The 17500-nt window shown below is 46.6% G+C and overlaps 1 protein-coding gene across 1 annotated transcript in view; it reads right to left on the bottom strand.

Moving 5' to 3' along the window:
- The window catches only part of LOC143283670 (phospholipid-transporting ATPase VA-like), a 93671-nt gene that overhangs the window by 41428 nt on the left and 34743 nt on the right, over positions 1-17500 (bottom strand). Inside the window, 10 exon segments of the mRNA XM_076589889.1 lie at positions 1-15; positions 1392-1486; positions 3847-3952; positions 3954-4009; positions 5053-5380; positions 8006-8185; positions 13247-13320; positions 15477-15726; positions 16422-16564; positions 17191-17322. The exon segment at positions 1-15 is cut by the window's left edge and continues 112 nt beyond it. Of these exon segments, the coding sequence (XP_076446004.1) occupies positions 1-15; positions 1392-1486; positions 3847-3952; positions 3954-4009; positions 5053-5380; positions 8006-8185; positions 13247-13320; positions 15477-15726; positions 16422-16564; positions 17191-17322 (1379 nt within the window).

Below are 17500 nucleotides of genomic sequence, written 5' to 3' on the forward strand. Positions count from 1 at the left end.
TTCCATCTTTAGCACCTGTAAAATAGCAGGTAACACATGACACCTGCAATGCGACAGGTGAGTCAATGATACCTGTAATATGACAAGTAAGAATCAGTTACACCTGTAACACGACAGATGAAAGTGACATTTGTAACACAACAGGTGACAGTGCGTGACATCTGTAACTGCACAGGTGACACTTGTAACAGGACAGGTGACATATAACATGAAGGCGAGTCAGAGACCCTTGTATCATGACAGGTGAGTCAGTGACGCCTATAACATGAAGGTGAGTGAGAGACACCTGTAACATGACAGGTAACAGTCAGTGACACCTGTAACAGGACAGGTGACAGTGAGAGACACCTGTAACATGACAGGTGACAGTCAGTGACACCTGTAACAGGACAGGTGACAGTGAGAAACACCTGTAACATGACAGGTAACAGTCAGTGACACCTGTAACACAACAGGTGATGGTGACACCTGTAACAGAACAGGTGACACCTGAAAAATGATAGTGACACCTGTGACATGACAGGTGACAAAAACACCTGCGACATGACAGATTACAGATATCTATAACAAGGATCAGACAAGTATGTCTGGACAGTTGCATGTATTCTTTATTTCTTTAGTTTTCAAAAAGAAAAAAAGAAGAAAAAAAAGGCTGTACACATGTGCGTGCACTTGGCGGGTCGTTTGGTGGGGGCAATGGGCAGAGGGTGTGACTGAGACAGGGAAAGAGACATAAAAAGATGTGTGTGTGTGTGTGTGTGCATGTGTCTGTGTGTCTGTCTGTCTGTCTGCATGTGTCTGTAAGTTTGTGCTCATGTGTACACGTATGTGTGCTTGCATGCACACATCCATGTGCATGTGTGTGTGTGTTGTGTGTGAATAAGTGACCAAAACAGGGAGAAAAGTGAACCTGCACCCCCCACGCCCACGCCAGGTGTGTACTGAACTCACCCGTTTGGCCATACACAGGGTGCGCAAACCCCGCAGAGCGTAACTGCTCAGGTGTAACTCTGTGTCCCTCACCACCCCCACCCCCTCCCCCACCCGCTGTGCTCTGAACTCACCCGTTTGGCCATACACAGGGTGCGCAAACCCTGCAGAGCGTAACTGCTCAGGTGTTCCTCCGTCTCCCTCACCACCCCCACCCCCACACCAGGTGTGCTCTGAACTCACCCGTTTGGCCATACACAGGGTGCGCAAACCCCGCAGAGCGTAACTGCTCAGGTGTTCCTCCGTCTCCCTCACCACCCCCACCCCCACACCAGGTGTGCTCTGAACTCACCCGTTTGGCCATACACAGGGTGCGCAAACCCCGCAGAGCGTAACTGCTCAGGTGTTCCTCCGTCTCCCTCACCACCCCCACCCCCACACCAGGTGTGCTCTGAACTCACCCGTTTGGCCATACACAGGGTGCGCAAACCCCGCAGAGCGTAACTGCTCAGGTGTTCCTCCGTCTCCCTCACCACTCGCCTCTCCTCCAGGTCCTCTGCACAGCATAAAAAAAAAAAAATCAATGAAATAAAAAATAAAGGAAATATATTTCTTTTTAAGGAAAAAAGATCTACATTTTTTTAAGTATGTGATGAGGCGGTGTAGTGGCAATGAACACGCCCAGAAAGCGAGAGAATCTGAGCCGCACGGGATGGAATCCCATACTCGCAAGAATTTTCTCCCCCCTGCCACAAGAAACGAGTTATGCTCTGGACGCTAGTCATTCAGATAAAATGATAAATGGAGGTCCTCTGTGGCAGCATGCATGAACAGAACCCACAACAGCTAAAGGATTGTCCCTGGTAAAATTCTGAGGAAAATCCACTTTAACAGAAAGACAAATGCACTTGTAGGCAGATTGGTTTTTTTTAAATAAAGAGAAAGAAATATGGGTGGCACTGCACTCTAATGACATGCTCTCCCAGGAAAAAGCAGCCCAAATTTCACACAGAGACATCTGTTGTTACAAGAGTAACACAATAAAATACAAAAGAAATTAAATCAGTATGTTTCCTGGCATAACAAAAACACCAATCTACATTTTAAAAGATAAACAAGTCAGCATGCTTAGTGAAATAGCAAACGCACCAATATACATCTCAGAAGATAAATAAATCAGTATGTACACTGAAATAGCAAAAATACCAATCTGCATTTGAAAAGATGAATCAATCAGTATGTTTTCCAGGCATAGCAAAAACACTATATTTCAAAAGATAAACAAATCAGTTTGTTTACTGAAATAGCAAAAAGAACAATCTACATTTCAGAAGATAAATAAATCAGCATGTTTACTGAAAAAGCAAAAATACTAATCTGCATTTGAAAAGATGAATTAACCCTTTCACCGCCAGTCAATTTAGAGTGAAAAATTCCCTTGTGCAGTTAACACAGAAAATATGGTGTCTAATAACAGCTGGGGATTCCCCCTGTGACGTGTAGAAATAATGACCTATCCTACCACCGAACATAAAGAGCAGTAGGTTCATGGTTAACAGACCCATGATCTGGTCACCCTTCAGTGACATGGGTCCTCTACCTAGCTGCTACATAAATTTGAGTTTGGCAGTGAAATGAAAGAATCAATAAGTATATTTCCTGACACTGCGGAGTACAAGAAGAAGAAGAAGAATATCTGCTCAGTCTGCTGTTTTCACCATCTGTTCCACTGGTTTCACCCATTGCAAATTGTTGCATGTGTGCTTTGCATCTAAGCGTGTGCGTGTGTGTGTTTGTGTCTGCGTGGTTGTGTGTGTGTGCGCATTTGCACGCTTGTGTCAGTGTGTGCACATGTGTGGGTGTGTGCAGGTTTCGCTGAGTGTGGCCCGTGTTGTTCTTGTTTTTGTTTCAATCATTTGCATTCTATACATCTTTCCCTTCACTATATTTTAATGTATTCACTTATTTGTTGATTATGTCTTAATATTTCATTTCATATTTATATCATCAATAAAAATTAAAATAAAATAAAATAAATAAAGTAAAAATAAAAACAACAACAACGAAAAAATAAATAAAAAAGAATAAATAAATAAATAAAAATAAAATATTATTTTATTTTTATTTATTTTTCTTTCTTTTTTTTTTTTTTTAATTTTTTGTTAATTTTACTTTCTTTTTTTTTTCAAGGCCTGACTAAGCGCGTTGGGTTACGCTGCTGGTCAGGCATCTGCTTGGCAGATGTGGTGTAACGTATATGGATTTGACGGAATGCACTGATGCCTCCTTGAGGTACTGATACTGATACTGATACTGATACTTTGTATCATCATTTTACACAAACCTAGGGTGGCCCCCACGGCCCCATCAGTGTGCTGGGTTTTAGGATCATGACGGTGGGGCATCTGCTGCTTTACTGTTCTTTCTTTTTCACAGCAAGTGTGGTGCAGCGTATATGGATCTGCCTGCACGCTCTGACATCTTGAGACTGAAACTGAAACTCGCACACACAGAGCTTCTAACCACAATGAAAGTACAACATACTATGAATGACGGGCGCGATAGCCGAGTGGTTACAGCACTGGACATTCAATCTGAGGGTCCCGAGTTTGAATTTCGACATATGTGCAGACCTGCAAGTGCCCAAACCCTCTTCAAGTGAAAACGCACGCAGGGGATGAGATACACACATTAAAGATCCTGTAATGCATGTCAGTGTTCCATGGGTTGTGGAGACATGAACATACCCAGCATGTATCAACCACGACAGAGTCGTCAGCAAGTTGATGTTGGTCGTGTAAGGGAAAGAAAGGAAGAAAATGGGTGTCTGTAGACATCACAATGAAGATAAACCATGCTGTGAAAAACTCCCATCCCCGACAACAGAAACTCTCTTTGGCTGCCCCTGCCACCAACCTTTGTGTTTTTTATGCAGAACACTGAGAATGGCAGAGTCAGCTCCCTTGACGAAGAGAGTGATCTCCCTGGACAGGGGGTGCTGCAGGATGATGGACATACGTTTTCCGTGTGGAATCGAACTCCAGCACGTTCAGCACCTCAAACTCCACCTCTCCCTCACCTGGCAGGGGGCAAAAATCACACACACACACACACAAACATACGCACACACATTCACACAATGATTCAATACGACATTTTCCACCATTCCACTTTTCAAAGACTCGAACTGCTGTAAATACATAATGGTCATCAGACAAAGAAAATAATGCCCTCGTGATCTAACACCCCAAACTGAAACATCTACACAACAAAACTGATACATGTACCACAATGAGAATAGGAAATACCAAGTTCAACCACCTCCACTGGTTGTCATTGGAATCTGCTATTCACTACAATAAAACAAAACTGGAATGTGAATAAATCAGTAACAACAGATTGGATATCAGCCACTTGACCTCAGGCAAAACAAACTTCAAACCTCCACATAAAAGTTCAAACTGTTATGAAATGCTGCTAATAAATGACGGGTGCAATAGCCGAGTGGTTAAAGCGTTGGACTGTCAATCTGAGGGTCCCAGGTTCGAATCACGGTGACGGCGCCTGGTGGGTAAAGGGTGGAGATTTTTACGATCTCCCAGGTCAACATATGTGCAGACCTGCTAGTGCCTGAACCCCCTTCGTGTGTATTCGCAAGCAGAAGATCAAATACGCACGTTAAAGATTCTGTAATCCATGTCATCGTTCGGTGGGTTATGGAAACAAGAACATACCCTGCATGCACACCCCTGAAAACGGAGTATGGCTGCCTACATGGCGGGGTAAAAACGGTCATACACGTAAAAGCCCACTCGTATGCATACGAGTGAACGTGGGAGTTGCAGCCCATGAACGCAGAAGAAGAAGAAGCTGCTAATAAATCAACAGAGACAAAGCTTTTCAGAAGAATCTTCAGAGATCCTGATGGCGATGACTGGCGACAGCAGTTAAGCGCTTAAAAACTGTCATGCTCAAGTTGTAAGGCGTGAGTTTTTCATTTTTACCATGAAACAGGAATCAGCAACAAAAAAAACAAAAACAAACTAAGTGGTCTCTGGCTCACAAATCTAAACGTTTCCATTTCCAACGCAAACACTGCACAGTGAACAGCGGAGACCCCACCTGGCAGCCAGACGGTGACCATCTCAGGTGAGCGCTTCATCAGCCGACAGCCGTAGGTGCTGGCGGCCTTGACCAGGGCCAGTTCGTCAGGACTCTCCGCCTCGTAGCAGGTCCGCTGAGAGCTGCTGGACAGGATGGACGAGGAGGCCGTCACGCTGCTCTCTGAGGCGGCGTAGTCCCCGAAGTCGCTGACCAGAGAGAGGCGGGAGTGGCGGGGGGAGGAGCGGGCAAGGGGGGTGGAGGGCACCTGCAGGCGGTTGAACGAGGTGTCCGGGGGACTGGCAGTCTGCTCAGCGCTGAACGGTGCCAGGTAACCACTCTCGTCCATCTGTGGGGGGAAGGGCTGTGCACTTCACGCTTTGAATCTCTCTCCGAGTCTGTCTCTCACTTCACTCTTACAATCTCTCTCTGAGTCTGTCTCTAAGCTCACTTCACTCTTACAATCTCTCTCCGAGTCTGTCTCTCACTTCACTCTTACAATCTCTCTCTGTGTGTTTGTCTGTCAGATTACTTCACACATAAAATCTCTCTCTCTGTCTGTCTGTCAGCTGACTTCACGCTTACAATCTCTCTCTGTGTCTATCAGCTTATTTCACTTTTACAATCTCTGTGTTTGTCAATCAGCTCAATTCACTCTTACAATCTGTGTCTGTCAATCAGCTCAATTCACTCTTACAATCTGTGTCTGTCTATCAGCTCAACTCACTCTTACAATCTGTGTCTGTCAATCAGCTCAATTCACTCTTACAATCTGTGTCTGTCTATCAGCTCAATTCACTCTTACAATCTGTGTCTATCAGCTCAATTCACTCTTACAATCTGTGTCTATCAGCTCAATTCACTCTTACAATCTGTGTCTGTCTATCAGCTCAATTCACTCTTACAATCTGTGTCTATCAGCTCAATTCACTCTTACAATCTGTGTCTGTCTATCAGCTCAATTCACTCTTACAATCTCTCTCATGTGTTTGTCTATCCACTAACTTCACACTTACGATCTCTGTGTTGATCAGCTGTCATTTCTTATAGCACACAACAAAGTTCGAACGAACATTTTCCATAAGACTATGCTTCACTGTTGATAACGCTACATACTGAAAAAGTACTGGAGTTTGCATGCATGCAACAATCCCTGTCCTTTTCAATGTAAAACAGAAACAGGAGCCACAAGTGCCAACTCCAAAGCTCACTTCTGAGTCCTGACAATGTACATCAGTATTTTGATTCCTTGTCAGTATTTTTCCGTGGGCACCATGGCAGAATCAGTAAGGCGTTGGCCCTGTGATCCTGCGATCACCAGTGACCGGGGTTCAAAGCCCTGTTTCAGCATGGCGTTGCCTCCTCACAGCCCGTGAGAAAAGCACGTCACTCCAATTTTCCTCACTCCACCCAGGTGTGAATGGCTACCTGACTTCAGCCAGGGAAAGTTAACTCTCTCCATATGAACGGCGAAAGAGACGATGTTAACAGCATTTCACCCCAGTTACCGTCATCAAAATATTGCAAGCGGAAGGCTCTTATACTGAAGAGGTGAATGTTGACAAAGAATACCACAATTCTGACGACGGAAGCTAAAGGTTGGGTCATTCAGACACCCACTGGACATCCGAAGGGTCTGTGTAGAGGAGAAGAGAGGACTGGCCGTACTGAGTGAGTTAAAACGGTGGAAGAAGAGGAACCAGCCCTGCCCTTCGATACTGTGCCCTAGACACTGTCAGTATGAATTCACTGTCTGGAAAAGCCAGTATTTTTCTCACAACGCAATTTTATCAATGTAGTATGTCATCATCATTGTGACAGGAAGTCAAGACGGTGTAAACATCTGATCACGTACATAGTCCACAGAATAATACTGCAATATTCAGACTGCCTCTTGTACAAGGAAGGAATATTTGTATTTTTCTAACGACTCATAAAATCATAAAATGCTCAAAAACTGATCACAAGATGACAGTAAACATGTGCAAACTTAAATACACAGATAATGCCTCACCTGCAATAATTCCAGGGTATGCTTTCAACTGACAGCTAATATAATCAGCTGTACTAGGGTATAAACCCATGATTATGCAAGTCATTCATTTATGACTAGCCTCCCTAACAAGGCTGCCCAACATGTCATAAAGCACTACTACTGAAGTCTTCATAAACTACTATAAGCGTGCTTGTGGGTGGCTGTTTACTGTGCGTGTGCATGAATGTGCATGTGTACGTCTTCTGTCTGTGAGTGTGAGCCTGTGAATGTGTGTGTGCCAGGCATTCCGTGTGTTTTTCCTATGACTGTTTATATTTGCAAATTGTAGTACTGTCTTGTTGTCTGCTATTATGATAATCATTATCATTACTACTATTATGATCATTATTGTGGTTGTTGTTATGATTATGGTTATAATGATGATTATCATTTTCATCAATACTGTCAGTATAAGTATTATAATTATCATCATCACTATCATTATTACTATAATTTACTATAATTATCATTACTAAGATCATCATTATGATCATCATCAACAGCCAAAGAGGAAGGTGGCAGAATGGTTAAAACACTCAGCTGCCAATATCAAAAGTCCGTGAGGGTGTGGGTTCGAATCCCGTTGCCCTTTCTCCCAAGTTTGACTGAAAAATCAAACTGAGCGTCTGGTCATTCGGATGAGACGATAAACTGAGGTCCCGTGTGCAGCACGCACTTGGCGCACTGAACAAGCACCCATGGCAACAAGAGTGTTGTCCTCTGGCAAAAATATGGAGAAAAAAAGAAAATCCACTCTGATAGGTACACAAATATAAAAGCATGCACTCAAGGCCTGACAAGCACGTTGGGTTACACTGTTGTCAGGCATCTGCCTAACAGATGTGGAGTAGTGTATATGGATTTGTCCAAACGCAGTGACGCCTCCTTGAGAAACTGAAAGTGAATCTGAAACAACAGCCAAGTAGTCAGAGTGCCCACCAGGTCTTCATGGGGGTTGAAGGAGACCACCACGGTGTTGCAGACGGCCATCAGGAGGAAAAACTCCTGCACCCGTTTGACGTGGGGGGGCACGCTGATGTCCACGCTCTCCAGACTGCGCAGACTCATGTTGGACAACTCCCGCACCAGGCCTGCCTCCAGGGGCAGGTTTTCCAGGATCTGTGCACACACACCAACACGCCCTCTGCACCACACCTTCAGCATCAAATACACAGACATCTCTCTCTCTCGTCTTTATAAAAGGGTCGAGAACACCCTAGCACACAAAGGACTCAAGACCCTGAAGCACACCTGGGGTACCATTCAGAGGCACACCTGGGGTACCGTTCAGAAGCACTGGGGTACCATTCAGAGGCACACCTGGGGTACCATTCAGAGGCACACCTGGGGTACCGTTCAGAGGCACACCTGGGGTACCGTTCAGAGGCACACCTGGGGTACCATTCAGAGGCACACCTGGGGTACCGTTCAGAGGCACACTGGGGTACCGTTCAGAGGCACACCTGGGGTACCGTTCAAAGGCACACCTGGGGTACCATTCAGAGGCACACCTGGGGTACCGTTCAGAGGCACACCTGGGGTACCGTTCAGAGGCACACCTGGGGTACTGTTCAGAGGCACACCTGGGGTACCGTTCAGAGGCACACCTGGGGTACCATTCAGAGACTGGCCCCAAAACAACAAGAACAGCAGTTCTTCCTTGCAGCCTTACACGCCAGAGGGCAAGTATTTCTTCTGTATATTCCAGATCAAATACGCACGTTAAAGATCCTGTAATCCATGTCAGCGTTCGGTGGGTTATGGAAACAAGAACATACCCAGCATGCACACCCCCGAAAGCGGAGTATGGCTGCCAACATGGCGGGTTTAAAACGGTCATACACGTAAAAGCCCACTCACGTATATACGAGTGAACGTGGGAGCTGCAGCCCACAAACGCAGAAGAAGAAGAAGAAGGCAGACAATGAAGCAGATCACCTCAAAAGAAGACATGAGTCATTATACATAACAATCAAAAGAAAATGAAGAGGAAGAGAGTACCTTTCAGACCTTCTGTTTAAAAATACATGAAACTAACAAAAAATAATAATGATAATAATAAAATGTCTACATAGATAGATAGATACACAGATAGGTAGACAGATACATAAATAGATAGATAGACAGAGATTCTTAGATACATTTTAACATGGTTTTGCTGCTAATTCCAACATGACATCCAGACACATAGCAAAAAAAAACCTCCAAAAAACAATACATTAAAGTCACCGACATTACCTACCAAATATTACCAATCCAGTTTTCTGGAAGAAGGGGGGGGGGGGGGGGGGGGTGCACAGGCAAAGCCTGAAAGACAGTTTAATGTGACACCAACCCTGCACTTTCCATAGGGGGAAAAAAAGATGTAGAAAAACACATGGCATCAGAAACAGGCCCAACACTCGGCTTATATCACAGACTGACTAAAGCTTACAGTTGGGCCAACAGCAAAGTGAGAGCTTTGTGATCAATGCTTTCTCCACTGCAATGGGAAGTCATTAACAGTTTAGTTTTTTTTGTGAAGGGCTATGACTCTGAAATCAGGAGGAAAGACTGCAATGGCTCTTAGTGCTGCAGCCTTGGGGGCTTACTGGCCTTTGGGAACCATCCCAACACCAACTCTCCTAAAACTCTCTTGGCCAAAAGAGTGGGGCAAAACACTCTCCACAAAAATCAAATTCTAGCCCAGACGGTCATGACAGCAGCTGCCTCCTCTGCTGTTCTGGTGGTCAGTCAGACACGACTATCACACACCAGGATCATGGTGGTCACAGTCAGACACGACTGACCATCACACACCAGGATCATGGTGGTCACAGTCAGACACGACTGACTATCACACACCAGGATCATGGTGGTCACAGTCAGACACGACTATCACATACCAGGATCATGGTGGTCACAGTCTGACATGACTGACTATCACACACCAGGATCATGGTGGTCACAGTCAGACACGACTGACTATCACACACCAGGATCATGGTGGTCACAGTCTGACACGACTGACTATCACACACCAGGATCATGGTGGTCACAGTCAGACATGACTGACTATCACACACCAGGATCATGGTGGTCACAGTCAGACACGACTGACTATCACACACCAGGATCATGGTGGTCACAGTCAGACACGACTGACTATCACACACCAGGATCATGGTGGTCACAGTCAGACACGACTGACTATCACACACCAGGATCATGGTGGTCACAGTCAGACACGACTGACTATCACACACCAGGATCATGGTGGTCACAGTCTGACACGACTGACTATCACACACCAGGATCATGGTGGTCACAGTCAGACATGACTGACTATCACACACCAGGATCATGGTGGTCACAGTCAGACACGACTGACTATCACACACCAGGATCATGGTGGTCACAGTCAGACACGACTGACTATCACACACCAGGATCATGGTGGTCACAGTCAGACACGACTGACTATCACACACCAGGATCATGGTGGTCACAGTCAGACACGACTGACCATCACACACCAGGATCATGGTGGTCACAGTCAGACACGACTATCACACACCAGGATCATGGTGGTCACAGTCTGACACGACTGACCATCACACACCAGGATCATGGTGGTCACAGTCAGACACGACTGACTATCACACACCAGGATCATGGTGGTCACAGTCAGACACGACTGACTATCACACACCAGGATCATGGTGGTCACAGTCAGACACGACTGACCATCACACACCAGGATCATGGTGGTCACAGTCAGACACGACTGACTATCACACACCAGGATCATGGTGGTCACAGTCAGACACGACTGACCATCACACACCAGGATCATGGTGGTCACAGTCAGACACGACTGACTATCACACACCAGGATCATGGTGGTCACAGTCAGACACGACTATCACACACCAGGATCATGGTGGTCACAGTCAGACACGACTGACTATCACACACCAGGATCATGGTGGTCACAGTCAGACACGACTGACTATCACACACCAGGATCATGGTCGTCACAGTCTGACATGACTGACTATCACACACCAGGATCATGGTGGTCACAGTCTGACACAACTATCACACACCAGGATCATGGTGGTCACAGTCAGACATGACTGACCATCACACACCAGGATCATGGTGGTCACAGTCAGACACGACTATCACACACCAGGATCATGGTGGTCACAGTCTGACATGACTATCACACACCAGGATCATGGTGGTCACAGTCAGACACAACTATCACACACCAGGATCATGGTGGTCACAGTCTGACATGACTATCACACACCAGGATCATGGTGGTCACAGTCAGACACGACTGACTATCACACACCAGGATCATGGTGGTCACAGTCTGACACGACTGACTATCACACACCAGGATCATGGTGGTCACAGTCAGACACGACTATCACACACCAGGATCATGGTGGTCACAGTCAGACACGACTATCACACACCAGGATCATGGTGGTCACAGTCTGACATGACTATCACACACCAGGATCATGGTGGTCACAGTCAGACACGACTATCACACACCAGGATCATGGTGGTCACAGTCAGACACGACTATCACACACCAGGATCATGGTGGTCACAGTCAGACATGACTATCACACACCAGGATCATGGTGGTCACAGTCAGACACGACTATCACACACCAGGATCATGGTGGTCACAGTCTGACATGACTATCACACACCAGGATCATGGTGGTCACAGTCAGACACGACTATCACACACCAGGATCATGGTGGTCACAGTCAGACACGACTATCACACATCAGGATCATGGTGGTCACAGTCAGACACGACTATCACACACCAGGATCATGGTGGTCACAGTCAGACACGACTGACAATCACACACCAGGATCATGGTGGTCACAGTCAGACACGACTGACTATCACACACCAGGATCATGGTGGTCACAGTCAGACACGACTGACAATCACACACCAGGATCATGGTGGTCACAGTCAGACACGACTGACTATCACACACCAGGATCATGGTGGTCACAGTCAGACACGACTGACTATCACACACCAGGATCATGGTGGTCACAGTCAGACACGACTGACTATCACACACCAGGATCATGGTGGTCACAGTCAGACACGACTGACTATCACACACCAGGATCATGGTGGTCACAGTCAGACACGACTGACTATCACATACCAGGATCATGGTGGTCACAGTCAGACACGACTGACTATCACACACCAGGATCATGGTGGTCACAGTCAGACACGACTGACTATCACACACCAGGATCATGGTGGTCACAGTCAGACACGACTGACTATCACATACCAGGATCATGGTGGTCACAGTCAGACACGACTATCACACACCAGGATCATGGTGGTCACAGTCAGACACGACTATCACACACCAGGATCATGGTGGTCACAGTCAGACATGACTATCACACACCAGGATCATGGTGGTCACAGTCAGACATGACTGACTATCACACACCAGGATCAGACACACACACACACACGACCAGCCATCAGCTCAACCCCATTCCACGGCATGTCCCCCACAGACTGACAACCACATAGCACTGGACATGCCTATATATATATATGATAGTCAGTCGTGTCCAACTATGACCATCAGAACAGCAGAGGAGGCAACTGCTGTTCTGACTATTTGGGCTAGAATTTGATTATTGTGGAGAGTGTCTTGCCCAAGTACATCCCCACTCTCTCGGCCAAGAGGGTTTTAGGACAGTCGGCGTTGGGATGGTTCCCAAAGGCCAACTAGCCCACAAGGCTGCAGCACTAAGAGCCAGTGCAATTTTGCCTCCTAGTTTGAGAGTCATAGTCCTTCACAAAAAAGACTAAGCTGTAAATGGTTTCCCACTGACTGGAGAAACCATTGATAATACAGCTCTCACTCTGCTGTTGGCCCAAATGTAAACTTATGTTAATCTGTGATATAAGCCGAGTGTTGGGCCTACACTCTTGTCAAAAGAATGTTTCTCTGACACCAATGTCCCCACTACGTCCAACAGAGAACAACCAAACACCCTCTTCCCCCCAACCCCCTACATTGTCCTCCCCCCCCTTCCCCTTCCTCCAGCCTTCTCTCCCATCCCCTGCAGTGATTCCCCCTGGTCCAGAAGCAGAGGGCAGTGTGTGCCAGAACTTACAGCACTGCTACGACTCAGACCGGCCGAGGACATGTGGCTGTCAAAGACACTGCTGACAGTATCGCTGTCCTCCCCTGAAACACACAGCATGCCTGTCTTTTTACCACTCTCTTTCCCATAAAACACATCATCAAACATAATGGTTTTCTTACAGTATGTTCTGTCATGTCTTCTGAACCACTTTGTTTGACATGAATCGTATAATACAATATAACCTTTTATAGTATACGTAGTCATTTTTACAGTATGTTTAGTCATGTCTTTTGACAAATTTGTTTTGTTTCACATGAAACACATATGTGATATACGGAAACTGCTTTGATATAAAACATATTATACAATATAATGTTTTCGAGTACATCTAGTCATGTCTTGATCACTTTGACATGAATTACATAACACAAAATAGTGGTTTACAGTATAAATATCTATACATCACACTGTTTCACATAAAACAAATTCTCTGATATCATGTTTGACAGGATGTTTAGTCATGTCTTTTGAACCACTCGCTTTGCAATAGAACACATGATATCATATAATGTTTTACAGCATATTCAGTCAAATCTTCTGACCATATGTGTCCCACAAAACACCAATACAAAATGTCCCACTTTACAGCATGATCAGTCTAAAAGCACAACATCTGTGATCTTTTTTTTTTTCATGTTCATACAATATCCAATGTACTCTTTTGCAGTATAAATAAACATAACAAGGCCATGTTTTCAGAGCTTTGCTTTACACACACACAAAAAAAGACATATTCCACATTGAAAATATGCTGGTTTAGTTGGCTGGGATTTTGTTTTTTTGTGGGGGGGTGGGGTTGCAAAGGGAGACTGCTGCTCCACCAGCAACATATCTTCAGAGGCATTACCCTCACACAGCTCCTTCTCTGGATTCCATTACAGACAGAACAAAAAAAAATTAAGAAAAAAAAACAGTTGCTTTGGTTACTGAACAATCATTGTACCATCAAACAATGACAAAGCCATGTCTGTCTGTCTGTCTATCTGAACCATGTCTATATGTCTATTTGAGCCATGTCTATCTGTCTCTCTGTCTTTTCCAGCGCTGACAAGACACAGAACACTCCCAGTAAAACAACAGTACTCATCCCCCACACTGATGAAACCAGTCGCACTCACCAGGCATGGAGGGTGAAGCCCCCCACACACCACCACGCACACACACACCACCACACACACACACACCACACACCACCACTCCCCTCCACCACCCCGCACACGCACACACACACCACCACACACACACACACCACCACACACCACCACTCCCCTCCACCACACCGCACACACACACACACCACCACCACTGCTCCCCACCCCACCCCCACACACCACATCACACCAACCACACCACTCACCAGGCAAGGAGGTGAAGCCCCCTATACACCTCCCACATCCCCCCACCCTACACACACCACACCACACACACCACACCACTCACCACACAAGGAGGGTGAAGCCCCTAATACACCTCCGCCCTCCCCTCACCCCACACACACACCACAATACACCACACCACTCACCAGGCAAGGAGGCGAAGCCCCCTATACACCTCCCACATCCCCCCCCCACCCTACACACACACCACACCACACCACTCCACTCACCACGCAAGAAGGGTGAAGCCCCTAATAAACCCCCACCCACCCCCCCTCCCCACACACACACACCACACCACACAACTCACCACTCAAGGAGGGTGAAATCCCTAATACGCCACCGCCGCCGCCCCCCACCCCCACCTCCTCCCCTGGCCCCCCCCACCTCCCCCCACACACACGCCACACCACACAACACCACTCACCAGGGAAGCAGGGTAGGGCGAAGCCCCCTATACACCCCCCCACCCCCCCCCCCCCACACACACACACACACCACACCACTCCACTCATCACACAAGGAAGGTGAAGCCCCTTATACACCCCCCCCCACACACACACACACACCACACACACACCACACACTCACCAGGCAAGCAGGGTAGGGTAAAGCCCCCTATACACCTCCACATGCCCCCGACCCCACACACCAACCACACTACTCACCAGGCAAGGAGCGTGAAGCCCTTCCACACCACATCCCAACCACACACATCCACACCACACCACACACCAACCACACCAATCACGAGGCAAGGAGGGTGAAGCCCCTTATACACCCCCCCCCACACACACACACAGACCCCCCACACCACTCACCAGGCAGGTGGGGGTAGTTGACGCCTCCCACGGTACAGCTGCGGAACTCCATCTTGTTCTCGGTGAGCGTGCCCGTCTTGTCGGAGAAGATGTACTCGATCTGACCCAGGTCCTCCGTGATGTTGAACGCCTGGCACTGCATGCGCTTGTCAGACTCTTCGTCGTACAGCTCCATGTCCTGGCTGATGAAGTACACCTGGCCCATCTTCACCATCTCCATCGTCATGTACAGCGGCAAGGGGATGGCACTCTGCCCGCAACACATCATGCTGGTGATATACACCTTCATCACAATGACCCAAAGAAAAGGTCATTATATACAGTAGACAGGAAAAAAAAGTCAACTGTAACAAAAGTTTAAAGCTGATTTTTGTTTTAAAAATTTGTTAAGCTTTATATGCCATAAAATATGATAATGAAAACAAGCAATTTATCAACAGCAAAAGAAGAAAACAACAACAACAAAAGCAAAAAAAGAGAAAGCTGAGTTTCTCCAAAATTCTTTTTATTGAATACACACTTCCCACAGACCCATCATCTGCCCTCACAGACACACATTTTACAGAAGTGTGCTTCTGTGAAATCTCCACTCTGTCTGCACACAAACATCCTAAAGAATCTTCTATCTTCTTAGTACTACAAAGATAACCATCACAAAAAACACCAAATCTATCTCTCTGTCTCTGTCTCTGTCTCTCTCTCTCTCTCGCTCACACACACACACACACACACACATATACACACTCACACGCATACACATGTACACATGCACACACATAGACAAGGACAAACAGACACACAGACAAACACACAAAGCACACAAAACACCACACACACACACATACACACACACATACATGCACACACACACACACACACACACACACACACACACACACCACACCAAACCACAACACAACTCACACACCACACACACACACACACCTGAAAGATGATGATGTAGGTCCAGAAGACAAGGAATCCCTGATAGAGGGGACTGAACTCCTCCACATCAGCATAGGGGATGAAAGGGATCAGGTTGGTGCTCTCCACCAGGTCTATGTACTGCTCCAGCCACAGACCACTGCCTGTCAAGGTAAAAAAAATAATTAAAAAATGGTTAAAGGGTCCCATAGCCCTCCACGGCCATCAAGGGCAGTGAATTCATATCCAGTGTGTCAGGAGCTCGGCATATGAAGGTGGGGCCGTATCCTTTCCCTTTGCTGTTTTAACATCCCCAAACTGAAGTCAGGTATTCATTCACACCTGGGTGGAGTGAGGAAAATTGGGACACACACACACACACACACACACACACACACATTTATACATATATATATAGATAGATCGATCCATAAACTTTTTAACAATGTGCAAACAGGTTCAGTAAGGAGACAGGGAATGCAACTTTATCAAAGGGGTAACAGCTCTACTAGAGGGGAGATGGAGCAACTCTGTAAGAGGGGGAAGGAGAACAACTACAGGAGGGGAAACAACTCTGCAAGATGGGGGGAAGGGGCAACTCTACAAAAGAGGAAGCAACTCTACAAGCAGGGGAACAACTCTACAAGAAGCAGTAGCAACACTACAGGAGGGGGAGCAACTCTATAATCTACAAGAGGGGAAGTAACTCTATATCTACAAGAGGAAGCAGCAACTCTAAAAGAGGGGGGTGGGGGTGGGGAGGTTGGGGGGGTGGGGGGGGCGTACTGACCAATGGCGCAGAAGAAGCAGACGAAGAGCAGGACGATGACACACCAGATGACGTCACGGTTGATGAGACGTTCCAGCTTGCTACGCTTGTAGCGCGGGCCTCGGTTGTTCATCATCGCCTTGGTCTCATGACCTGCAAGTCACCCCTGACCATGTTACTGCTACGTTTAATAATCATAGACACACACAATCATCCGTGATGTAACTAAATCAACCCTGATCAAGCCAGCATGGAGGCTCTGAATGCCAATGCCAAAAAGACAGTACACAGGGAGATAAAGGCAGATGCAGGACCACTGGTTCGGCAGCAA

Source organism: Babylonia areolata, chromosome 7 (assembly GCF_041734735.1).
Source record: "Babylonia areolata isolate BAREFJ2019XMU chromosome 7, ASM4173473v1, whole genome shotgun sequence".
Classification (NCBI taxonomy): domain Eukaryota; kingdom Metazoa; phylum Mollusca; class Gastropoda; order Neogastropoda; family Buccinidae; genus Babylonia; species Babylonia areolata.